Source organism: Macaca thibetana, chromosome 4 (genome assembly GCF_024542745.1).
Source record: "Macaca thibetana thibetana isolate TM-01 chromosome 4, ASM2454274v1, whole genome shotgun sequence".
NCBI lineage: Eukaryota > Metazoa > Chordata > Mammalia > Primates > Cercopithecidae > Macaca > Macaca thibetana.
The window spans coordinates 136357468-136385456 of record NC_065581.1 but is presented as its reverse complement, the minus strand read 5'-3'; the positions used below and the strand labels follow the sequence as shown (position 1 = coordinate 136385456).

Here is a 27989-nt window from a genome sequence, read left to right as displayed (position 1 = left end):
GTCTTCCACAAAACTGGACTCTGGTGCCAAAAAAGCTGGGAACCACTGGTATAATGAATTAGTTCAAATTTACCTGTATAGATAGTAAAAAAACAATATATCTGCAAGCTGGAAACTTTGTTCAAAAACTGTACTTGAAAACCTTCATAAAGGATTTCATTCATTAATTCTTTACTAAAAATTCACGTCTGTGCATGTTAAGGCAAAGAGAATAGAAACCTCTCTTTAAAAATTGCAAAACTCTTATAATGCCTTTCAGAAGATCATCTTTAAGTATGTGCTTCTTAATTGTTCCACTGGAAGTCAAGTTTTCACTTATATTTTTACATGGTGAACTTCCAGGAATGAGATATAAAAACTGTAGGATATGTTAACATAAGACTCCTGAAAGATTCAAAATTCACAACTATCACCAATTTCACCCTTAAAGAGTAGTGTTCCTTCTTCCTGAAGAACTTTTCAAATTCTTACCTGAATTATATTTATTAGTAGTAGTTTATTTTTTTTCCCAGAAATGTGAAGCCAGTAAAATTAGATCAACATTCTTTCTATTGACTCAAGAATACGGGAAGGTCAATCTAATGGTATGAAATTTGCAGTCTCATCTAGGCCTATAGATTTAAATATTACTTCTATGTTAGTGACTTTGAAATCCTTATTTCCATATTTGACCACTTCTGTGAGTGAACTCCATCTCTAACTTTCTATCTCCTTTGGATATCCTTACTTGCACATTCCTTCCAGAACTTACCACTTAACATGGCTTAAACTTAACAGCTAAACATTCTCCCTCTGAAGTGTCCCATTCTTTCCACAGTCCTCACCCACCTCCATCAAGTTATTCTCCTCCTGTTTCCAAATTTCTGCTGAGGGTGCCATCAGTCTTGCAGGTATAAACCATTAGATTCCTACTAGATCCCTATCTTTCTTCCCATTATATCAATGAGCAAGGTCTTGATTCTATTTCTTTTTTTGTCACAATTTTTATTAATAGGAAATAAACACTTATTCCGGTTTCAAAATTGTTGTACTTGAAGTTGCTAATTAAAAAAAAAGAATTTTAAATAATCACTTAATAATCATGCTTTGACTAAGACAATGAAATGTGGCTTAAAAAAAAAAAGTATTCAGCATCATTTGCTCATAGGTCTTTCAGAATTTGTTCTTAAAGTTTCTGGAACTTTCCTGTCTGTAAAGTACAGGAAATACTGAGCTACATTGGAAAGCCTCTCTGGGACAGGCAATGGGGAGTTAAGCAGTTGTCATAAAGGAATCAATGTACATTCAGCACAGTGACTTGGACTGCACAAGAATCCCTTCCCCTCTAGAATAGCTCAAGAGAGATACGTTTCTAAGCACAGAGGTATGAGGAGTCTCAGACTGTTATTTGCTGTTCGAATTGGTCTCCCCATCTAGTAACAGTAAATCTCTGACACGGATGCTATTGGCCCTTAATGTTCTGTGATTTTAGGAAATGGTTTGGATTTAGTTTAATTTATTCAGAAATCAAACATGTTTAATTAGGTTCACTACTCTGGCAGAGTAAGGGTATGCTGGTTTAGTATCTTTATTATATATATATATATATAATGTGTAGGTAAATCATAGTCTTAAATCATACTTAGAATACTATATTATTTAAACTAATATCTATTTTAACAAAATGTTTATAACTAAAAACAGCTGATGAAACTAAATCCAAAGGTATGACAAAGAGGACTCAGCTCTGTGTTGCTTAAAGAACTTTTCAAAAGCGTGTGCCCATAAAGCCATTCAAGGAGAGGGAAGGAGGTCCCCTTCTCCTTATTCTTACTATAGAATTCCTATTGGGGCTGGGCCAGAAATGAGCACTTCTAAGTATTTCAGAGAAGTCCAAAGTGTTAAAAAAAAGTCTTCCATACAAAAGAACGTCTTTCTGAATCAGTGAATAGTAATGCTCATCAGAATTTCCTAATAACACAAAAACAAAGCCAAGTCCATACATTCGATCAGTTGTCAAAGTAATAGGAGGTGGATTATGTCAACCTTAGTCAGAGCTCCTGCTGGCTTCTTGCTATACACTGTTCACCAGTTTGAGTAAAGTGAACTTTGTGAGAGAATAGTGTTTGATGGCCAGGACCTCTTCTGGGCATTCTTCCTAGGTGGAATACACAACAGATAAGGGAGTAGAGGAGGTAATACAGGGAAGCTACTCATTCCAGCTCAGAAGGAGGTGATGAAGCCCATATATGCATTCAAGGAGCCAATGGCATCATCTAGCTGTGGATAGTGGCTTATGTGGTGGTCATCCAGAATCGACACTGTGGACCACGGCAGCGTTTTCCTGTACAGCTCCAAAAACTCTGGATAGAGATTTACAGGATCCAATGGCCCATAGATAAAATGAATAGGGATAGTTACAGAGGCAAGAGCTCCCACCCAGCGCCTTCTGAACTTCTTCCTCTGATTGATGTACTGTAAGAGACCATCAATGGCTAAGTTCCCGTCATTGTTGGGGATCGCTGCCCACATGTCCCACAGCTCACTCTCAGAGGGCCAAGTATACAGCCCAAAGACTGTGGTGAGACCTCGAGAGAATACAAAGAAGTTCATCAGTTGTGTGAGGATGGGTGATAGCACACCTCTATCTTTGAGTAGCATTTGGAGAAGGAGAGGACGGTGAGTCTCAGGGAAGATACCTCCATTTGACAGAGACTCTATATGGTATGCCGACCAGATCAATTCTGCTTATACCTGAAGAGAAGGTCCTGAGCAACAATTATCTCCACAGTCATGAGACTTGATCCTGAGGTTCTGGAGCCCCAGATGCCGCAAAAGCGCTTCCACAATGCTGACCTGCTCAAATATGGACTAGTGATGTGGTCTCGGTTTGTCACTGAAGCTAACGCCTAAGAAATCAAGGGCAATCACTCGATGAAACCTCAAGGTCAGACCTTCCCAAATATTGTACCAATCGTAGCTGGATGTTGGAAAACGTGTAAAACCACAACTATCTCCTGACTTCCATCCACACCCACAGAGTCTTGGTAGAAGATACGCAGTCCCTTGTAAGTGAAAAACTTGCCTGAAGACTTCCAGGAGTGAAGATCGTGTGAGAGCTGAGGGGGCCGGATGTGCGGGTACGCAGCAAGCAGAAGCACTGCCCACAGCCCCACCCGGACCCACCTGGACCCAGCACTCCCTCATCCTGCGGAGGCGATCTCTGCGCGCGGGTGCGTTATCCCAAGCTGCCCGCCGCAGCGTTGCAGAGCACAGGGCTCCGCGGCCCTGCAGGGCCGGCCGGCGGCGGGGGCGCAGTCAGCAACCCACATCCAGCACAGGGCGGCGCCGCGCCCGGCAGCTACAGCCACTCTGGCGTGCACGGCGGCACTGCATTTGCTAGGCGCGACTGCTGCAAGGGAAGTGCCCGGGTGTGCTGGTTGCCGCGGCCTCTATTTCTAAACTATTTCTTTTATTTTCCTATTTCTTTTCATTCCTACTGCTTACACCCTCACTGACTATTGCAACCGCCTCTTGAGGGGATTGAAATATTCACAGATATTCCATTTATTCTCCTTTTGGGCATGTAGTAGGATTACATTTGCTCACTCCTGAAATTAGGCATAGACACAGTCAATGAAATGTGAACAGAACTGACATGCGTTACTCTTAGACTGAGTACGAGTTTTACAAGCCAGTGCATAATTCACCATGCTGTAGAGACAGATGATCTTCCAGATGGATGCCTGAGTGTAGTGTAGCTCAGTTCTCCCCACCCTTCACACATGGACCCAAAATGTACACGGAGCAGCAGCAAGAAATACATGTCCTTGCTATCTTTGTTAGTTTAATCCACAGAGACTTCGGTGTCTGCAGTTATACAGCATCCTAGCCTGTCCTGACTGATATGATCCCTTTACTGATTACTCACAGTCTCTTCTCTCTCCGATTATTCTACATCACTATCATATTAATCTTCCTGAAATAGAAGTCTAATTACATAAATTCCTTATGAAAATCTTTCAATATTTCCCTGTTATCTTCACTGACTTTCACATCACAGAGTGCATCTCAACTTCCTTTTAAAACCGGTTTCTCTACATGCACACACACACTTTCTAACGCGTTCGCTTTTCTGTTCCTGTGATTCTAGGATGCTCTCTGCTAGTCCTGTCCGTTTAAGTGCTACCTATTCTTAAGTAACAGTTCAAATGCCAGTATCTCTATGAGGCCTTTTCTGGATCTCTGCAAAAAAACCGGGGGTGGGGGGGGGGGGACAAGAAACACCTTCCTCCCAAAGGAACAAAGAATGGCAATAACTTATAAGTAAGCCAGATTTTAGCAATTGGACCATTTTTGTCTTAAATATAACTAACCTGTCTCTGTAGCTTACAAGGTATTCATAAATTCTTCAAACAAAAGAAATTTATCATAAAGGATACAGGTAAATAGAAGTTCTGTGAAATTGTTTTAAAAATAAGTAAATAAATGAATTCCCAAAGGACTTTGAGTCTTTATTGTAGTTCTCATCACACTTTGCCGTGGCCATTTCTAGCACTTTTCAGGCAGTAAATGGTCTTCTTTCACTTCCACGTTGTTGAAAATTCTTTTGCATAATGCCTAGTAAATATCTTAATGTTGAATATCTGAATGAATGAATGAATGAATGAATGAATGAAATTAAGGTTATATTGTATTTTACAACTACCACTTTTTTCTTCAGAAGTCACAACAAGGCAAATGTTGCCAATAAAATAGTTCTCAAGTTAAAAAACATAAATATCTGAGAAATGAACTGAGAAAAGGAGAAATCGTTACAGGACATGAATGGTACAGGATAATAGTACATATCAAAGGGTGAACTCTGGGTCACAGCTTGTGGGATCAGGCAAGAACATATCTAGTCATAGTCTTTCAAATAATCTTCTTAAAAATTATTTTTTCTGAGATCCACTTTTATTCTTTTCTCTGACTAATTTTATTTGGCTTTTAAGCATTTCTTCGTGACTTCAGTTTTTAAACAATTTAAACAAATAAAAATTACGTTACAGAATTGTTACTTTTAAACTCTTACTTTCCACTTGGACTATTATTGTAAAATCTGTTCTTATTCTTTTAATTTATCTATATTCTTTTGTTTTAAATGTAATAATTGTTCATTATATTTTTCTCCAACTGCTTTAAATGCACCAAACCTTCTTTTCTGTGTAAGAATAAAAGTCCATAAATATTCTTTGTCATTATCCTAACCTTGAATAATAAAAGGAAAAAAAAACTCTCATAACTTTTTATTATACAAAATAGTCCTTAAAATATCCCCCTAGTTTTACTGTAAATGTAGTCTTCATGGCAACAGTCAAGAGAACAAGACTTAGTCATTCTTCATCACACATTGCAAGGGGTATGCCTCTTCTGTTGTGAGGCCTGCAGCAATATTCTCACAAGTGGAGCTCTGGGTCATTGACTGCACTTTTGCTAATGAGAAATCTTCAGTAAGAGTGACCAGGCCTTATGCAAATATCTCCAGTAGTTTCTTCCACTAGTGATGCCTTAGAGCCTCAGAATCCATCACTCAACAAGTGTTTACTGAAAACTTATTGATACTCAGATCTTAAACTGTTACTAAACAGAATACCAGATATGGGATAGAATTCCTGCCTGAAGGGTTTATACTCCAGACAAGACTTACATATATTACAGAGAAGCGTAACAGAGCAAGTGATTAAGTTCTAAATTTCACTGTACACCCTAAAAAAAAGGAGAAATTGATATGGAACATGAACGGTATAGGAAAACGGTCCTTAGGGAGGCCAGACATGAGAGGGTGAGCTCCAGGTGATCACTTCTAGGATCAGGCAAGAACATATCTAGTCCTGGAGTTAAGATTTCTATTTTTTCTAGATTTATAGAGGTACAATTGACAAGCAAAAATTGTATATATTCTAGATATGCATGATGATTTAATATACATATCCATTGTGAAATGATTACCACAACCAAATTAATTAATATGTGTATCACCTCATATACTTATCACTCTGTGTATGCGTGTTTGTTTATGCATGGAGGACATTTAAGATATATGTTTGGAAAATTTCAAGTAAACAATACAATATTATTAACTATAGTCACTATTCTGTACATTAGTTCCCTAGAACTTATTCATCTTATAACTGAAAGTGTGTACCCTTTGACCCAAACCTCTCATTTACCCCAATTCCTGGCAACTGCCATTCATTCCACCATTGTACTCTCTGCTTCTATGAGTTCAACTTTTTTAGGTTCCACATGTAAGTTAGATCATACTGTATTTGTTTTTCTGTGTGAGGCTTATTTCACCTAGCACAATGCCCTCCAAGCTCATCCATGTCATTGCAAATAGCAGGATTTCCTTCTCTTTTATGGCTGAATAATGTTCCTCTATCTCCCTTTCTCCCTCCCTCTCTCTCTCTGTGTGTGTGTGTGTGTCTGTGTGTCTGTGTATGTGTGTATACCATATTTACTTTATCCATTCATTCACTGATGGATACTTAGGCCATTTATTTATCTTGACTGTTGTTAATGATGCTGCTATGAACATGTGGATGCAGATATCTCCTTGAGATACTGATATCACCTTTTAAAATATATAGCTAGAAATGGGATTGCTGGGTCATATTGTAGTACTATTTTTATTTTTTGAAGAATCTCTATGCTCTATGGTGTTTTCCATAGTGCCTATGCCTATTTACATTCCCACCAAAAGTATAGAAGGGTTTCTTTTTCTTGGTTTCCTCTCCAACATGTGTTATCTTTTATCTTTTATGTAGTAGCCATCCTAATAGGTATGAGGTGATATCTCACTGTGGTTTTGATTTGTATTTCCCTGGTGATTAATGATGTTGAACACTTTTTAATATACCTGTTGGCCGTTTGTATGTCTCTTTTTGGAAACATGTCTATTTTTTAGGTATGTTTAGGTTCTTTGTCCATTTTAAAATAGGCTTATTTTGTGTTTTCTTGCTATTGAGTTGTATGAATTCTGTATATATTTTGAATATTAACTCCTGATCATAGATATAGTTTGCCAATATATTATTGCATACCACAACTTGCTTATTTATTTCGTTGATTGTATCCTTTGCTGCAGAAGTTTTTAGTTAGATGCAGTTACACTTCTTTGTTTTTGCTTTTGTTGCCTGTGCTTTGGGTGTCATACCCCAAAAATCATCACCAAGACCTATGGCAAGGAGCTTTTTCTTTATATTTATTTTAGAAGCTTTATGGTTTCAGATCATACATTTCAGTCGTGAACCCATTTTCAGTTATTTTTGTACATGGAATAAGATAAACATCCAAAATCATTCTTTTCCATGTGGATATCTAGTTTCCCCAATATAGTTTATTGAAAAGACTATTTGTTCCCCATTGTGTAGTTTTCATGGCCTAGTCAAAGATTAGTTGGCCATATATTTGTGGGTTTACTTCGGGTTATTCCATTTCTTTGGTCTATATGTCTGTTTTTATAGCACTACTACACTGTTTTGATTACCATGGCTTTGTATATAGTTTGAAATCATGACCCATTATGCTTCTGGCTTTGTCCTTCTTTCTTAAGATTGCATTGGATATTTTGGGTCATTTGTGATTTCATTTGAATTTTAATTATTAAAATTCTTATTCTATTTTTAGAACTGTTTTTTCCACATTTTCTTTTCTTTCTTTCTTTCTTTTTTTTTTTTTTTTTTTTTTGAGGTGGAATTTCCCTCTTTTCACTCAAGTTGGAGTGCAATGGTGCAATCTCACCTCACTGCAACCTCTGCCTCCTGGGTTCAAGTGATTCTCCTGCCTCAGCCTGCTAAGTAGCTGAGATTACAGGTGCACACCACCATGTCCAGCTATTTTTGTTTTTTTGTTTTTTTTGTATTTCTTAGTAGAGATGGGGTTTCACTATGTTGGCCAGGTTGGTCTCAAACTCCTGACCTCAAGTGATCCACTCACCTCAGCCTCCAAAGTGCTGGGCTTACAGGCATAAGCCACTACACCCGGCCATCTTTTCTACATTTTCTAAAAAAATGCCATTGAAATTTTGAGTGACTGCATTGACTCTGTAGATCATTATGGGTAATGCAGACATTTTAACAATATTAGTTCTTCCAATTAATGAACACAGAAAATCTTTCCATTTATTTGTGTCTTCTTCCATTTCTTTCTTCAATGTCTTATAGTTTTCAGTGTACAGATCTTTCACCTCCTTGGTTAAATTTATTTGTAAGTAAGTATTTCATTATTTTTGATGCTATTGCTTTGGTTTCTTGTTATTATTATAATTTGAGTTCTAGGGTACATGTGCACAACGTTCAGGTTTGTTACATAGGTATACATGTGCCATGTTGGTTTCCTGCACCCATCAACTCATCATTTACATTAGGTATTTCTCCTAACGCTATCCCTACCCCAGCCCTGCACCCCCCAACAGACCCCAGTGTGTGATGTTCCCCTCCCTGTGTCCATGTGTTCTCATTGTTCAACTCCCACTTATGAGTGAGAACATACATTGTTTGGTTTTCTGTCCTTGTGATATTTTGCTGAGAATAATGGTTTCCAGCTTCATCCATGTCCCTGCAAAGGACATGAACTCATCTTTTTTATGGCTGCATAGTATTCCATGGTGTATATGTGCCACATTTTTTTTATTGATTTTTTTCCTGTCTATTATTGATGGACATTTGGGTTGGTTCCAAGTCTTTGCTATTGTGAATAGTGCCACAGTAAACATACATGTACGTGTGTCTTTATAGTAGCATGATTTATAATCCTTTGGATACTTAATTCTTTTTTGGATAATTTGTTGTTAGTATAGATGCACAACTGATTTTCATATGTTGATTTCATATCCTGCAACTTTATTGAATTTATTTGTTAGTTTCTAATATCACTTTAGATGGAATTTAGGGTTTCCTACATATAAGATCATGTCATCTGCAAACAGAGACAATTTACCTTCTTCCTTTCCAATTCAGATGAATGTTATTTCTTTTTCTTGCTTAATTGCTCTGGCTAGGACTTATAGTACTACGTTGATTGGGAGTGGTAAGAGTGGGCACCTGATAAGATTAGGCTTTATGTCCCCACCCAAATCTCATCTTCAATTGTAACCTGCATCATCCCCATAATCCCCACATATCAAAGGAAACCAGGTGAAGGTAATTGAATCATGGAGGGCAGTTTCCCTGATGCTGTTCTTGTGATAGTGAGTTCTCGTGAGCTCTGATAGTTTTGTAAGGGGCTCTTCCCCCTTCTCTTGGCACTTCTTCTTGCCACCTTGTGAAGAAGGTGCCTTGCTTCCCCTTGGCCTTCTGCCACAGTTGTAAGCTTCCTGAGGTCTCCCCAGCCATGCTGAACTGTGATTCAGTTAAACCTTTTTCCTTTATAAATCACACACTTTCTTGCAGTTCTTTATAGCAGTGTGAAAACAGACTAATACAACACCCTTATCTTATTCCTAATCTCAGAAAAGCTTTCAACTTTTCACTATTCAGTATGATATCAGCTGTAGACTTGTCATACATGTCCTTTATTATGTTTAGATACATTCTTTCTATACCTAATTTGTTGGGAGCTTTTATCATGACAGGATGTTGAATTTTGAGAAATGCTTTTTCTGCATCTGAGATGATAATATGATTTTTATCCATTATTCTGTGAAGATGATATACAGTAGTCCCCGTTTATGCATGGGGAATACATTCCGGGACTCCCAGAGGATGTCTGAAACTGCAGATTGTACTGAAACCTACTTATAGTATGCTTTTTATTCTACGTATATACCTATGAAAAAGTTTAATTTATGTTAGGCACAGCAAGAGATTAACAACAATAGAGCAATTATAACAATATACTATAATAAGAGTTATGTGAATGTTGTCTCTCTCACTTCCTCTCAAAATATCCTATTGTATTAGACTCATCTTTCTTCTTCTGATGATGTGTGTGATAAAACGTCACCATGATGAGATGAAGTATGGTGAACAACACAGGCATTTATGTAGGCATTAATCTACATAAAATTAGGTTACTATTGACTTTCTGATTATACATCAGAAGGAAGACCATTTGCTTTGAGTGACCCTTGATTATTGAGCTATGAGAATGTTGACGGTTGGATGCCAAGTGCGTATGATGTCAACGTCCAACAGGTCGGTTGTGATACAGTTTGGATACCCTGGAAAAAGGAATGGTTCATCTCCTGGGTGGGAGGAAACAGGACAGTGTAAGATTTCATCCTGCTACTTAAAATGCACAATTCAAAACTTATGAATTGTTTTTCTGAAATTTTCCATTTAATATTTTCAGACCATGACTGAGTGCAGGTAACTGAAACCATGGAAAGTGAAACCAAGCATAAGTGAGAATTCTGTATCACATTTATTGACTCGTGTATGTTGAATTATCTATTTATTCCAAGGATAAAGACCTCTTAATCATGGTGAATGTTCCTTTTGATATGCTGTTGAATTTGATTTGCTAGCATTTTTTTGAGGATTTATGTATATATATTCTTCAGAGATATTGGCCTGTAATTTTCTTTATTTGTGTTGTCCTTATCTGGGTTAGCATTGTATAACAGTGACCTCATGTAATGAGATTGGAAGTGTTCCCTCCAAGTGTCTGCTCTTAGATTTTTCTTTATTGGGAGATTTTTTTTTTATTTCTGATTTATTCTCCTTACTCATTATTGGGTACTCATTACCCAAATTTGTTCAGATTTTCTATTTCTTCATCACTCAGTCTTGGTAGATTCTATGTGTCTAGCCTTTATCAATTTGTTGTAAGTTATTGTATTTTTTGGCATATAATTGTTCATAGCAGTCTCTATGATCCTTTTTTATTTCTGTTGCAATATCTCCTCATTAATTTAAAATTTTATTTAGTTGAATCCTCATTCCTTTTTTCTTGATTTGGCTGCAGGTTTGTCAATTTTGTTTATCTTTAAAAAAGTAACTCTTAGTTATATTGATCTTTTCTATTATCTTTCTAGTCACTATTTCATTTATTTATACTCTAATGTTTATTACTCCCTTCCCTTTTCTATCTTTGTCTTAGTTTTTTTTCCTATTTTCTTGAGGTATAAAGTTAAGTTGTTCATTTAAGATTTTTTAAAATATAGGCATTTATCAATGTAAACTTCCCTCTTAGAACATCTTTTGCTGCATCCCAGAAGTTTTGGTATGTTGTATTGTTATTGTTATTTTCATTTGTCTCAAGACACTTTTGACTTCTCTTTGGATTTCTTTTTTGATCCACTGGTCATTTGGGAGTATATTGTTTACTTTCCATATATCTGTGCTGGGATTAATATTTCTGACTTTTTAGCCAGGCTGCCTGTATTCTAATTACAACTTCACCACTTACAAGGTATTTAGCTTTAGGTAAGCCATTTAAACTCTCAGTGCCTCAGTCCCCTTATCTGTAACAATGAGGAAGATAATGATATTAATATTAATAAGAGTATCTACCGCCCTGATTGTGAAGATGAAATGAAATAGTCAGTAGAAACTAGTTAAAATTGTTCATAGTATACAGTATTTATTCTTTTTATGTATAACTGATGTTTTATGAGATCCTTAGAGTGCTAGACACTGTTTGTATGAATTATTTTATATGATCTCACCACAACCTTATAAAAAAGTTTTTATTGTCCCATGTTTTAGGTGGAGTGGTTACAGGAGTTAGTTTCAGCCAACAGTTAGTATATAGAGAAGCTGCTAGGCAAACATAAGATTTTTTTTAAATCTAGCATAAGGACCTGAACACTTTACCACATCTGTCTCGCCTGTTGACTATGAATTCAATGCCTAGATCCCATGAGGCAAGGGTCAAAGCTTTTGATGTTGGGAATGTCGAACTCATACTTCTCACAGGATGTCCTTCTGAGAAGTATTCTTTCTCTTACTTATGTTTTGTTAATTTTTGCTTGGTTTTGATTGTTTGTAGACATCAGTTTGTAATTTTTTGTGTACAACAGAAATGAAGGGAAGATCCTGGGAGTATCAACATTTAAGAGTGACCAAAAGAATGGAAGCCAGCAAAAGGGATAGAAATCTATCATCTTGACTCCCAAACCTACTCCATGTTGATAGTCTTAATCTTAGTTAATGATCCCTGCTGCTTGATCCAAAAACCTCAGAATGACTTCACTCATTTCCCTCCTTCTGTACTGTTGTTACCTCTTCAGAGACAAAACTTCAATACTTTCCACTTAGACTTTCACTACTGACTTCTAACTCATCTTTTTCCTGCTAGCTTTCTCTTACTTTGAGCAGTTATCCAGCTTACTCTAAGACCAGAGTAAATTTTCAAAAAAATAAAAGGTTTTGCAACTTTTTATTTTTCTTCAATTCCAACTCAGGTTCAAATGTTTGTCACCCAGTCTAGAAGGGCTTTCCTCCACAATTTTGCTTGGCAAACTCCTTTTCGTCCTTTAAGACCCAACAAAATTGTTGCCTTTTCATGAAAATGGACACTCTTCCATCCTTCCGACATTAACAATGTTTTGTTCTTGTGTCCATGATAAACCTTGTCATAATATATTACAGTTTATCCTGGAGGAAAGCACCACAAGACCAAGAATTTCCTTTTTTTTCATCCCAATGCTTGATACATAGTAGCCATTTGGTAAATACATGTTGAATGAAAGCATGAATTTATAGCATATTTACCTTCGCTTGACTTGGAGTTTCATAAGGAATGCAACAGCATCCAATTTATGTACTTTCTTTCTGCTTAACAAAGTATCTGACACATAGTACAAAAGTTAAATATAATAAATAAAAGATTAATTGCATAGATTTTTAAAAGGAGATAGAAAATATTTTAATATCTAGGAATTTCACCCTAAGATGGAAGACCTGTGGGTGGTTACAAGTAGGTAAGCAGAGTCCAAAATGTAGTGTCATTTTCAATGGCAGAGGGGAACAGGAGAGTCAGTAAGAAACAAATGCTCAAGGAGCTTGAGTGGAGACTGAAATAGGCATCTCTTTATTATCTTATTGGCTGATTTATACTTCTTATAAAATAATTAGCTTACGCATTACCTCCTCTAAGAAACAAGAATCTCTCCTAGGCAGATTATCCAAAAGTTTGGGTCCAAACATGATCCAAAAGTTTACGTTGGCCTACCATGGTTCCTTTACAAAAAAAGACCAAAAATGTTCTGCCATTCTTGCTCATCATGATTTTGCCTCAATTTTTCAAGTTATGTTTTATTCATAATGGATTTTTTTTTTTTTTTTTTGGTTTTCTGAACGTGTTCTGTTGCTTTTACTGCCTTAAAAAGCACTTATCACTGAGTCTTCCTACTATTTCCTTCACTTCCACATACCCTACTGAATTTTCAAACTGCAATTCAAATATTCCTTCCTTAGGGGAATCTCATCAGACTGTCTCCCTAGACCACCACACCCCACTCAACAACTAGATCACATCCCTTTATTAGGCGTACTATTGTTTCAATATAATTGCAATTATAATTATTGACCCATTGAATGGGTTGATTCGTGTCCCTTCCTTCTTTATCATAAGCTTTAAGAGGGCAAAATCTATTTCTGTTTTTCTTATCATCTTTCCCTCTTTAGTGCTTCCACATTGGTACATTTCTGACACCTAATAAATATTTGTTGGAAGGAATAAATATTAGTGAGAGAATAAATGGGTAATGCATTCATGAGTGAATAAGGATTATATCATATTTTTGTGGTAAATATTTTGTTTACCTCCAATTACTGAAACAAAGAGTTTCATATCCTGAAATATGACCTTCAGAGTTTCATGAAATGAAAGGTTTGATAAGGCTGGACATGGTAGCTCACACCTGTGATCCCAGCACTTCCGGAGGCCAGGGTGAGAGGATTGCTTGGAGCTCAGAAGTTCAAGACCAGCCTGGGCAGCACAATACCTTGTGTCTACAGAAAAAGAAACAAAATTAGCTGAGTGTGGCGGTACACACCTGTAGTCCCACCTACTCCAAAGGCTGAAGTGGGAGAATTGCATGAGCCCAGGAGTTCCAGGCTGCAGCATGCTGAGATCATGCCACTGTGCTCCAGGCTGGGTGACAGAGCAAGAGCCTGTCTCAAAAAAAAATTTTTTTTTAAATAAGAAAGTTTTGATAAGCAGAATATTAGTTTAAATATGAATGAGAAGAGATGTATAGCATTTGTAGGTGTACAGAGCCATATATTCCATAAAGGAAGAAGTTAAGAGCAATGATATGGAATAAGCATGGGGCTTTTAAGAACTTGTCTAAGTAGAGGGTATTCTTTGGTCAGTACTTGAAAAAATAAAATAAGGCTTGCTGGAGTGGAGCAAGTCAATGGAAACCCTTCACAGTTAGGAGGAGCATTTACACTAAATGACTTTATTTCAAACATTCAACAAACACTGACTGTCTATTGGTTACCAGCCATATAATGTTAGGTCCTAGGGAAATAGAAGTAAGTAGAATGAGGTGGGGGAGGTTCATTGTGGCTCTTGGAAAAGAAAATACATAATCAAAGTTTGTGTTAGAAGGGTCAATCTGAAGGCTTTTGAAAAATGGATCTGGGATAGGGAGGATGTTTGCTGAATGAACAAATCAATCGATTCAATTAATTCAATAAACTAATTATGATTTTAGTGAGTATTCTGTGAACCCTCACTTAGTTTGATTACCTTGACTGTGACATTTAACTTTGTATTTCACTACTTCTTTGCTTCTCTTACATTCAGTTAAAAATATTTTTAAAACATAATTTTCAAGGTTCAGAAACAAAAAAGTAAATGACATTCTGGAAAAAGATAGATGTGCTTAGAACCAAAAAATAAAAATAATGGAGACGGTAAATATGTAAGTGAGAAATATGATGATGATTTTCATTAACAAAATACACCATTAAATATATTCTCATGTGGTCCAAAGTAATTTCATTCTCTGCGCCCAGCGAGTTGTTATCTACCGATGGTGGTTTTTCAAATGCACCGTGCAGTTAGAGGTCTGTGACCCCCATCATAGACCTCCATCACTGAGAAGTTCAGAGGTAGAAGATGCAGCGGGACAACATTGGCCTCCATTAATCCTAGCTTGAAAAGAGGATCTTTAGAGAACACTATCTAAATTTAGCTGTGTTCAAAATGCTCCACCACAAAAGAGCAGCATAAAGCAATCTCATTAAAACAAGCTCAGAAAACAATTCCAGGATATATGAGTAAAAGCAAACTGAACAATGGAAGCACAAATAGTATGACCTTCTCTTGACTTCTACTTGCACAGCTCTACTTATTCAAGCTCTGTTTTGGACATTAAGCTTTTTTCATAGCCATAACTTTTGTGTTTTTTCAATCATCCCATCTATTATGTTTCCCCTTACACTTTTTATTGAGTTCTTTTAGGAGAAATTTGAAAAAAAAAATCTTTATAAATCGAGGTTTTTTTATTCAAGAGCTTTTAAAATAACAGTACATCACCAGATCATTAAAAAAAGTGTTCTATTGTAGTTAAGTTACTGTTCATTGAAATTTCTCTAGTCTTCAATGGGAGAGTTACTGTTTCTTCCAGTTGAGCTCAAAAGGAAAAGCAAAAAAAAAAAAAAAAAGATGGGCAGAAGCCAGAAATGCTGAATAAATTAGTGTCCTTTTTATTTACTTTTTAAAAACTATGAATTGGCTCATTTAAATAAATTCTAAAAGTATTTGTATGTGGGTCCGAACACTGTTGTCATGGAGATTAAAACATTTTTGCTGTTGTTGTGTACACCAGAGATGGCAGTTTTCTTCTAGTTGATGCTTCTGTAGAATAAAAAAGGGTTGAGCTGAGAAAGGTATGTCTTAATGGAATTGTTAATATGTAGTCTTATTTTGGATGACATTTTAAAATCACTTACATATTTAATCTGTGTATTGTAGAGCATGCTGGGCAATTATCAGTTCCATTGGTACCTGCCTCCGTTGCAGTTCAGTCTTAAGTACTTAGCAAAGGGAACTCATCTGGGGCGGCAGGGGTAACTGAAAAGTGTGGGAGCTGAGGAAGTGTTTGAGAGCTTGTGGGCAGTGTGCCTGCTCCAATTGTAGTCTCAGTGAGGAAGAGCACCATCTGTGCAAGATTTTCTCAGATGTCCTCTTTAGAACTCTCATTGTCATCAGTTCTATGTGCTCTAAAATCATTACTTTTTCTTCTTCATTTTGAACATAAGCTATTTTTTAAGACATATAGGTTTTATTTCTGTGTGATCAAAAACTATGTCTCGGGCAACTTCTACTTTTTGGGAGTAACAAGTATTTTCTTTGTGGTCTTGACTGTCTCACTGTCTCTGTTTGTATATATACATATATGGATGTATATGTACACAGAGAGAGTGTGTGTGTATATATATACACACAGAGAGAGACAGAGAGAGAGTCAGTCTTGCTCTCTTAACCAGCTGGGGTGCAATGGTGCAATTATGGCTCACTGGAGCCTCCACCTCCCAGACTCAAGCAGTTCTCATGCCTCAGTCTTCTGAGTGGCTGGGACTACCAGCATGCACCACCACACCCAGTTAGTTATTGCACTTTTTTTTGAAGAGACAGGGTTTTGCAGTGTTGCCCAAGCTGGTCTTGAACTCCTGGGCCTCCAACAATTCTCCTGACTTGACTTCTCAATGTGCTGAAATTATAGGCGTGAGCCACCTTGCCTGATCATCGTCCACATATATTTTTGAAAGTGAGGAACAATAAGACTTTTCTAAGTTTTTTTTCTGTTTGCTAACTTTGCTAACTTATCAGAGAAAACTAGTGGAAATAATATTAAAAAGAAATCACTAAATGCTACTCATGGATAATGTGCAAGAAAACACAGCAAAATTATTAGGCACAGATGAAGAAGAGAAGAAGAAAAATGCCCGCTTTGTGAGAATACCACAGTAGACCCTTCAGATAGGAGGTACCTTATTAAGAAAGAGCAATTCTTATTAATGAAGATTTAGAGAGATCACTTATAAGATGTGTTTATGGCAGCAAGCTCATTCGGTACATATATGTAAGAGGAAATCAAGATCTGAAAAGATTTTCAAAGGTTAGAGTGATACATCTGTTATGATGCAATTAATAGTGATATACTCTCTATTGGAGATTTGTTCTCCAAAACTTGACCATCTAATACTTTGTAGGAACTAATATGTATAATATTAGGGGGCTTAGTGGACAGAAAGTTCATTAGTTGTTGGTATTGCGATAGAATGAGGAAAAAGCGAATGGGGCCTTATACAATATCAATAGAATGGTTTCTCAAAGAGTAGTCTACGGCTCACCTGAGTATAAGTCACAAAGGATGCTGACAATGCACAGTCAAGGTTCCCTACCTAGATTAAATGAATTAATTTTGGACTTGGGTTTAGATATTTACATTTTTATCAGGACTTCTTATGTTCACCCCAAAGTTTGCAAAATGCTTATCTAAAATAAGAAAGGTGATAGGCCTGATCCATCTTCTGCTTAGTAGGCTAAATCTGGAAAATGTAAACCTCAGGTGCCAGACTACGGAGGGATATAGAAAAGCAATTACTTTTTGCATTAGTCCATCCTTGCATTGCTAACATCCTAAAGTTTGGATAATTTCTAAAGAAAAGATGATTAAGGCCAGACGCGGTGGCTCAAGCCTGTAATCCCAGCACTTTGGGATGCCGAGGTGGGCAGATCACGAGGTCAGGAGTTCAAGACCAGCCTGGCCAACATGGTGAAACCTCGTCTCTGCTAAAAGTTCAGAGAAGGAAGAAAGGAAGGAAGGAAGGAAGGAGGGAGGGAGGAAGGGAGGGAGGGAGGGAAAGAAAGAGAAAAACAAGAGAAAAGAAAGAAAAGAAAAGAAAGATAAAAGAAAAGAAAAGACGATTAAGTGGTTCTAGATTCTACAGGCTGTACAGAAAGCACAACAGCATCTGCCTCTGGGGAGGCCTCAGGAAGCTTCCAATCATGGCAGAAGGTTAAGGGGAACCAGGCATGCCACATTGCATAAACAGGAGCAAGAGAGAGTGGGAATACTACTTTAAAATGACCTCATGAGAACTCACCATCATGAGGACAGTTCCAAGGGGGATGGTGCTAAACCACTCATGAGAAATCAGGTCCCATTATCCAATTATCTCCCACCAGGCCCCTCCCCTAACATCAGAGATTAGATTTCAATATGAGATTTGGGTAAGGTCACACATCCTATATCACTTTTGGAGAAAGAATGGAGGTAGCTGTGAAGGTTTGTTACATCATGGCATTTGAGGAATGGCTGGGGTGATGGCAAATATTTATCATCTAGAAGAGCAGGCTCAGAAAAGATATACCAGTTGTTTTCAAATATCTGAGAAAATATCAGTAAAAAGAAGTATAGTCATGTCCCTCACTTGCCTAAACATTTTGATTAAAAATGCATTTTAGTAGATTTAATTATGCCCTTTTCCTCTGGTGACCACCTGTTAAAATTTTCAAAACCTAGACCTATTAAAAAAAAATTGTCAGTAAGATGCATTTGTTGTACCAAACTTCTCAGTTCTGGACTTTTTAATCGGTGTAGTTGCCATTGGACTCACCCACCAGGTTGCCTGCTAATCCATCTGATCTGTGTCACTTAAATACAGCAGGGAGTGAAGAACAGCTGCTTTTCTTATTTCATTCTTCTTCTATCTGTCATAAAATCCAGGTACCAATAACTAGGGATAAGCGTTTTACCAAGAGAAGTTATTTCAATAGCTTGAACTTAAATACCAGCTTAATAGTCAAAAAATAAAAATAATGTTTAGTATAAGTTTTAATAATGGCATATAGATGAAATAGTTGGACTTAGTGACTTTTAAGTTGTGGCTGCTTTTTAAATGAGTTCTCTGGATGTTTGAGGACTTTGTGTATACACGAAGTCCTATCACATTTGTGGTAGGGAGATTCTAAGATGACCCTCAAGATTCACAACCTCTGGGGTATGCATCCTATATGATCCCCTCCTGTTAAGTGTGATTGGAGCCTATGAATATGACGGGACATCATTCCCATGATTAGGTGACATTTTACAACAAAGTAGAAGATACAATTCGGATATAACTCAGATCCCTAATTAGTTTTCTTCAAGCTTCTCTAAAGGAAGATTATCCTGAGGGCACCCAACTTAATCAAGTTAACTCCTAAAAGAGCATCTAGTTCTCAGAGAGCTTTTCCTGCTCTTGAAGCAAACAATCATGCTGTGAGAGGGCCACACAGTAAGAGGCTCAGGAGGCCTCTAGAAGCTGAGAGCAGCACTGGATTGATACTCAGCAAGAAAGCACAGCTGAGCTAACACGGAGACTGCAGCCTCTCTAGGTCGACAGGAACTATCATAATCAATGAATGTTGTTTAAAGTCACTACGTTTGTGATAATTTATTATACAGCACTAAAAACCAAATACGAAAGATTTTTTAAAAGTCTGAGTTGAAGATATCTTAAGCCAAATTGCATTTAATACACCTAACCTACTGAACATCATAGTTTAGCCTAGGCTACGTTTAACATACTCAGAACACTCACGTTAGCCCACAGTTGGACAAAATTACCTGGCAGCGCAGTACACTGTGGAATATTGGTTGTTCAACCTCATGAACATGTGGCGGACTGGGGTCCTCAGCTCACTGCCCCTGCCCAGCATCACACAGAGAAATGTGCTTCATATCACTAGCCTGGAAAAAGATCAAAATTCAAAACTTGAAGTATGGTTTATATTGACTACGTATTGCTTTGGCACTATCACAAAATCGAAAAATATCAGGTTGAACCACCGCAAATCGAGGACAATCTGTACCGCCAAACAGCCCATTACTCAAATCCTCAACTTTTTCTCTTTAATACTTGTGACCTCTATTTATATAGTCAATACTTCTTGATTTGAAAAAGGATTGGATGATAATAGAAGTGAAAAGTTTGAATGATTATACCCATTCTTAAGGATTGGATGATAATAGAAGTGAAAAGTTTGAATGATTATACCCATTCTTTCTTTTTCTTTATCTACAAACCAGCATCCAGTTGGAACATTGTCTAATTTTAGTTCTCAGGTTGTAAACTGCTGAAAGTTGAGGTTTTCTTACTGATGATTTTCTGCTGACATTTGATAAGTAGGTCTCACTGAATATCACAATTAATCTATTGAAGAAGATTGAGCGATATACACTGTTAAACCAAAGGAAAAATGGTAAATGAAATGATGATTTATATTTTTTTCCTAATTCATGAACATTGAATATTAATTTAGTGGTCTGCACTGGTAGCTTGTTAATTGTTTGATATCTAGCTGAAAAGTAAAGTGTTATATCACAGATAGCTTTTCTAATTGCAAACACATCACCTTGTTTATTCATTTGTTCACTAATCTTTAATTAGGTATCTATTCTGTACCAAATGGTATGCCAGGGGTGAGGATACAAAGATAGAATAGAACGTTTCAGTACAGTGTGAAGAAAGAAACATAAAGAAATAAGACTGCTAAAGTATTTTAACTACCAGGTTTGCACATTGACTTCATGCTTCATTTGGATTTTCTGAGGCTTCAACGTTTTCTGTTTTTAAGACTAACCTCAAGGGTCAACTCTATCATGAAAATTAATTGCTATTTATGTTTCCATCTATAAGAAGAGTGAAATAAACAACAAAATCTAATGACATTGAAAAGTGCTTTCAATGTACTGTTGAGTGGGAAAAGCCACATTTTTAACTTGTATATTCAGTGTGATTCCAATTTTATAATTCTACTCTCGATCCGTATATGTGAATATAATACATAAGAAAGAGGTTGGAAGTAATTCAATCATGAGGTTAACAAGTTTTAACTCGGATGAGATTGTGTGTGATTTTTAAAAATTATATTTATTCTACCTAATAAGCATGTATTACTTTTATAACCTGAGAGATAAACATTATTGAAAAAGAAGAGCATGAATTTAAAGGGAGGATGTGAGACTGTAGTTGTTACATATTTTTTTTGGTTTGGAACTTGGTTAGGAAAGGAAAGAGGGACAGAGATTTTGGGACATAGAGGGAGATTCAGGCCTGAGGACAGTTACAGCGTTATAAAGGGAGAGGCTTAAGTATCATTGTAATATGAGCAGAAATTGCAAAGAGTGAGAAGCTAGAATGGAAGGGAGACGATAAATAGCTCAACAAGGTTTTTAGGGAAGCAGAAGTGACTCAGATTTGAAATATAGGTGACAGAATTAGTCCTAAGGAGGAGAAAGAAAAGATCTTTTGAGACCATAAGAAAGGAGGTGGAGAGTTGAGGTAGCCATAAAAAATACAGAGATGAAAAGGTGGGAAGTTAAAAGAGCGTGTGTATGTAGCCTAAATTCTTGCTATGAACTAGAAAGCCAGGTCATTAGCTGAAATTGAGAATGGGATAGGGGTGTTCTTGGGGAAGTTAAGGCTAGAAAAATCCAAGCAAAGCAGGTAACAAGAGAGGGACTTGATTCCAGACTGTGAACAGATTTGAGTCAGGATCAGAAAGCCACCCTGGGATTTCAGTGCTATAAACCTGTAGTGGGAACTCTATAAGAATACTAATTTCTCCCTTCATCTACAAAGATACTATACTGGTCCTGTAAAGAGGCTTAGTCACTTCCCAGTTTATGTATTTCAAGATTATATTCAAAAAACACAGAAGGTTTTCAGTTTGTTCCCTAACCTGACCCCAGTCTCCCTGTTTGCATCCAAGACATACCACTACCACTTCTAAACCACCTCCATCCACACACACAACACACACCATGCTTGAGTCATTCCAAATTATACACCTTCCTCTAAATATTAGTGTGAAATTAAGACATTTGGGAAATGTGTTTGATATGATTTGCATGTTTGCCCCCTTCAAATCGCATGTTGAAATGGGATTCCCAGTGTTGGACGTGGGGACTGGTGGGAGGTGATTGAACTATGGGGGCATATCCCTCATGAATGGTATAGCACCATCCCCTTGGTGATAAGTGAGTTCTCCATTAGTTCCCATGAGATCTGGTTGTTTAAAAGAAATTGGGATCTCCCCCTGCTTTCTCTTGCTCCCACTCTCTCCATGTGACATGCGTACTCTAGCTTTACCTTCTGCCATGACTGGAATCTTCCTGAGGCCCTCACCAGAATCAGATGTCTGCACCATGCTTCCTGTACAGGCTACAGAACAGTGAACTAATTAAACACCTTTTCTTTACAAATTACCCAGTCTCAGGTGTTTCTTAAAAGCAATGCAAAAATGGCTTCACACTGTGATATTTGGTATTTTCTAGTCCAACAGTGAACATCCCCCCAATCTAGGATAAATATGGTATGAATATTTGAATATTTTTATGAGTAATAATTAAGCTTATTGAATTATCACAACTCCAGTGAGATATGTCTAATTTTAATATGATTAGAAAGATGAAGAAGTCAAGACCAGTGAGGGTTACTAACTTTTCAAGGACACGCTCATCCTCATGTGAGAGCTGGAACTCAAAACAAAACCTTGACTTTGTCAATATGCACTTTTGGTTTCCAATCTGATGTTAGGTGTAGATTCTTCTCTCCTTTAACCAAGGGCCAAATAATACACCCTCCCACCCCGTCCTGCCCCAGCTCTCCTCTTAAAACCAAACTGTTGCTCTCTCACTTTAGTGAGGTGGAAGGAAGACTATTTCAAATTGACTGATGAATTAACCCTATCAAAGGTCAGAAAAATGTCAGATAACTTACAGGGGGAAAAAATAAAATAAATATCAAAATGTGGAAATGTTTAAAAAAGAAAGACAAGAAGGATAGGGGAAAAGAGAGGGAAGAATAGAGACAGAAAGGAAGAGAGAAGGGAAGGAAGAAGAATGTTTGATGAGCTTATGAAGGATGTCTCTTTGCAAATGAGTGTGTGAATTTAGATGCGTTTATATAACACGAAACAAAATGAAATGAAGGAAAAAAAACCAGATACATTCAGTGATTTAAAAATGGGGTAATTCTTTCTGTTTTTATTTCACAAGTCTTTTGTAACTTATTTTAGAGTTTTAAAACTTTGTAGACATATTTAAAATGCTCAATTTTCACTAAAACAATCACATTTTTAAACATAAAGGCATATACGTGGTGTGACAACCTAACATTTACCACCAAGTGTTAAAGATGAACCCGTTTTAATTTTAACTAGATGATTTAAAATTTTTTGATATACTTGAGAATTTGGGACTACCAAAAACCCCAAAATATGATCCTTCATAGTTTTTATTATTTCTAAACTATTTTGATTCTAAAAAAATATATGTAAATACTATCTGGAGAATTTTAAATACTACAAATTTAAGGAAAATATTGTTTAAGTACTTACAATATGCCCAGGACTGTACATGATGCTAAAAGTAGCAACATGCAATGGTTACTGACTTCAAGTGGCATCTTTTTGAAACAGAGGGCAGAAATGAATAAATCTAAGAGACATGATGTGAGCTTGCCCCACACTGGTGAATATGTGGCACTCAGAAAAAAGAGTGTGTGAAACTGCAGGAGAGGAGAAGCTTTGGGTTTGGCACTCCAGGAAGATATGTTCAAAGCGGAAGGTAAAGGGCACTGATTGTTCAAGAAAAGTGAGTACTCTGGAAAGGGTCATTATTTCTGAAGCAACATACCAAAAAGGAGGCAGGAAAAGAGAAGACAAAACAGCAGTGTGGAAGATGGGTGAGGAGCCAGACCACGTGGGTAGAACTTGAGTATCAGAATGTTTCTCCATCTAAATGCTACTAGGACTAGAAGTCTTATGGACATTTTATTTACTCTACGAAGTACCCACCTCTGTGACAGACAAAGAGTCAACATCTGGGAGTAGCTTAGGCGGGTTCCACACTGCCCAGGATTGAGCCTCTTTCTCTCACTTTTTAGCTGTTTGACCTCCGTCAAGTTATGTCACCTCTCATGCCTCTGTTTTTTTGTCTGTAAATTGGGAATAATAAGGTACCTACCTCTTAGAAGTATTGTGAGGATTATATATACATAAATATAATAATATATCATATATAATATTAATATATATTAACACATACATATAATCTGCACATATGCTTATTATGTATGCCCATATATATATATTACATTATATATTCATGTATATATATACATGTAAGGTGCTTAACAGAGTCCCTGGTACCAAATAAGCACTGAATCAACATTAACTATTATTATTTAGTTTGCCTGAAACATTCAAATGGTATAGCACTAAGGCCACGTAAAAATATCGTGTATCTCAGCTATTGAAACTTTTTTCAGATTTTTGGGTATCTAGGATAGAGAAGGGGAGGAAGGATCTAGTCACATAATATTTGAGAGTCAGAAAATTGTTTCAACAATAATGTGTTTGTATTTGTCTGTGTGAGGTTTCTATGATGGTCATTTTCATGGAGCCAGTCAAGCATTGACTTTGAAATTAGGCAGATATGAATTTGAATTGCAGTTTTCCTTCAACTAGCCATTTGACCTTGTACAAGTGACTTTAACTCATTTTTTATTATTAAAAAAATAGGGATTTTTCTTTGTAAGATTTTTCAAGAGGATTCAATGTGATAACAGGTATAAGTGCTTGGTAGAGGGCCTGCCATAGATAAATCCTCAATGAAGGGTAACTGTTACTAAAAGGAAGATATAAGGGGAGATACGACACCACTTCCAAATAAAAATCCTGGTTCAATGTTGGAGCAGGGGGAACCCCTTTAAGAGAAGCATCCTCCCAGCATAATGTCCAAAATGAAAATATTTCATTTGTAAGCATAAGAAAGGTGTCATTTTAAGTGAAGTGACCGACTTATTGAGCCAATCCACTGAGCTGTAGCTTGGAGTCTGAGTTACAAAGTAATCTATAGTGATCTGAGGGAATAATACAAACTCCAAGCTAATGATTGTAGAATAAATTCGACTGGTATTTGCAGTCAAGTGTCATTAAGGCTAATTCTCCTTTACAGAGGCAAAAACTTCTTATTGTCCCCAAAGCTGTTGATATAGTATGCAACTCAGCATGTTACAGAAATGTTGTTTATCCACTTTGGCTATTTTGTTTAAAAAAACTTTTCTACCCTTTTTATTTACTTATTTTTAAATTTCTATATTTAATAAGTAAACCAAGCTTCAACACTCTTTAGAAAACATTTCAGGCCAGTCGTGGGGACTCACACCTGTAATCACAGCACTTTGGGAGGCTTGTACAGGAAGATCGCTTGAGGCCAGGAGTTCAAGACTAACCTGTGCCACATAGGGACACCCTGTCTCTACAGAAAATGAAAAATAATTAGCCGGGCATGGTGGAACATGTCTGTAGTCTCTGATACCTGAGAGGCTGAAGTGGGAGAATTGCTTGAGCCCAGGAGTTTGAGGCTGCAGTGAGCCATGATCGTGCCACTGCACTCCAGCCTGGGCAATGGAGCAAGACCCTGTCTTGAAAAAAGAAAACAAAAACAAACCATTTCAAATTCAAACAATATATTTTTCTGAATTAAAAAAGAAAAAAATACTTTCTTTAAATATGTGAAAAAGCAAATGTCTTTTCTAGAGTATATTACATTTTAACAGCTCTTGAAAATTCAGTTAAGTGGTCTAGTGCTTGTGGTAATCTGGATGTTAGCTAAAAAGAATAAAAATTAATTCCATACATTATCAACAGCAAAGAATTTTGGAGTATCTACCATAAATAAGGAACTGCTTTAGATGCTGGAGATCTACATATGGTTAAGATATAATTTCAACTCTCAAGGATCTAGTTGGTTGAGAAACATAGGCATCATAACAAATAAATGTTCTTGAATTCAACAAAATTAAAGCTTGATTGTTCAGAAAGCAATGTCATCTATATTTAGCAGATCTGAGTTCACTTTTTGTATAAGTAGAAGGGTCACACTTTTATATTAATAGTGATAATATTATTAACATTGTTGGATTTCTTCCATGTACTTTCCTAGGTATTTTTTTTATTCCTAGAATTTTATAGAATAGGTAGTTTTTCTTATGTTAGCCTTCAGTTGCAGGTGATAGAAATCCAAACTGAGCATCTATTGACTCTTCTATCGATCTGTTCAGGGAAGTGCAGAGGAGACCTGCCTTCGCCATCTGTTGACCAGAGGACAAATCACATCGTCAGGACTCTCTCCTCTCTCCTCTCCGCTTTCCTCTTTGTTGTCTTTATTTTCACTAAGGCTCTCTTTGTAAGGTGCATAAAATGGCTATTAGTAGCTACAGGATTAGGTCGTGGTCTGTAGTAGTTTAAATCAGAGAAGGAAAAAGACCTCCTGTTCTTAAAGTCCCTATTAATCTCTGTTGGCCTTGCATGGGTGATGTGCCCAACCATGTGGGAACACAGGGCAGCTTAGGGCATATTTCCATAAATATCAGAGACGTGGTATTGCCTGATATATATTTCATAGCTAGCAAATGACAACTGGAATTGAAGTCCATGTTTCTTCCGAGTGATCACTCTCCCTCTGTTTAAGTACCTTTCAACTGAAACTGTTTCCTAGCGTTACTTTAATTTTGTGTGAAAAACTATCTTCTCAATTTTAAGTAAAAGCAATGAAAAAGGCCCTCTAATATTTTCTGCTCACAAAAAAATTAGCTTTACAGATAGTGGACTTCATCAGTAGATACAGTCTTTAAGGAAGAAAAACATAGTTCATATACAGTATTACTATACCACTTATTATGTAATGCCTCCTGGATTCTGTAATAATTGATGATCTGTGTGATCTACTTCCCATCTTCCAAGATGTGCCCCTCATTGAAAAAACAGAAACAAAACCTGTGTCTGTAGTATGTATATTTGTGCATTTAAATGTTTGTGCCCATGGACTTGTGTGTGTGTGTGTGACTGTATGTCTATGTATATGTACAGTGTTTGTGTGAGAGGCAAAGAGAAGAGAAAAAAAGTATGATGTTAGCTTATCAATATATTATAATTAAATTATGTTGACTAGTTTCTTTATCTTTCTCTTCCAAACTGATAAAAGGACAATTTTTGGTGCGCCATTTAAAAAGAGAAGAACTTTTCCCTCTATACTGAGGGCAATTTTAAAAGAAGGTAGTTTCTCAGATGTTTCTAGTCAAAATGACAAACCTACAAAGTACATTTGCATTACTCTATGTATACTTTATTGGCAGTGTCCTTTAAATGTTGAGTCCAAGCTAATTTTTCTTAATCTTCAAAAAGTTTAGGGATCAAATTGTATCCTGCAGATTTTTGTTGTTTTTGTTATGCTAAATTTCATTTCATCTCTTTTTCTCCTTTAGTTCTACAGGGAAATTAGGTCAAGATTGTTTGAAAGTAGACTTGAGTCCAAAAATTTGTCTCTTTGACCAGTAGATTGTTTACCAATTTTTAAAAATATAGCAATGCATGTGGAAGAAAATGTTACTTTTGCATGTCAGCATGTTGTCATTATCATTAGAAGAGCACATCTTTCAAAGAAACAAAATATAAACTCCATAGTGATGCCTGATCTTATTCTTGAAGATGGCTATCATTTTAACTGTTATAAAACAGGAAGGAACATCATGGAGCATTAGATTATAATATCTACAGTCCCACTAGCACACCATTAAATAAAGTGAAGGTATGAATATTTAAATTAGAATTTGTTTTTTATACTATATTATGTCAGGAAGAAATTGCAAGCTCTGGAAATTCTTTGTGTCTTAGGAAAATAAGATTCCATTTTTTATAGCTCTTTTAAAAAAATACCTGCATCAGCAGACGATTGGTAACAGTCATCATATTTGGTGTTATTTAGTATTTCTTAAAAATGTGGCAGTTGTGTTTATGTGGGTGTGGCGTGTTGGCATTTTTACATTATCGATTTCCTTGATTCAATTTCTACTCTGTGCTGACCTGTCATATGGGATAAATATAACTACAGTAAAGCTCTATTGTACTTCAGTATAGTACAACAGATAAGTAAGCCAGATATAATACATTTGGGTGAAAAAAACTACAAAATCATAGAGGGGGAACTTTGTAAGAGCTTTTAAAAC

General features: G+C 36.5%; 2 protein-coding genes across 9 annotated transcripts in view; one reads left to right on the top strand and one right to left on the bottom strand.

Annotated features, from left to right (window-relative positions):
* LAMA2 (laminin subunit alpha 2) overlaps nucleotides 1–27989 on the top strand; it is a 772685-nt gene that overhangs the window by 200281 nt on the left and 544415 nt on the right. The window lies entirely within an intron of this gene.
* LOC126953025 (mesoderm-specific transcript homolog protein-like) lies at nucleotides 2118–2779 on the bottom strand. The gene has a single exon (XM_050788292.1). The coding sequence runs from the start codon at nucleotides 2638–2640 to the stop codon at nucleotides 2203–2205; it is 438 nt and encodes a 145-aa protein (XP_050644249.1). The 5' UTR covers nucleotides 2641–2779; the 3' UTR covers nucleotides 2118–2202.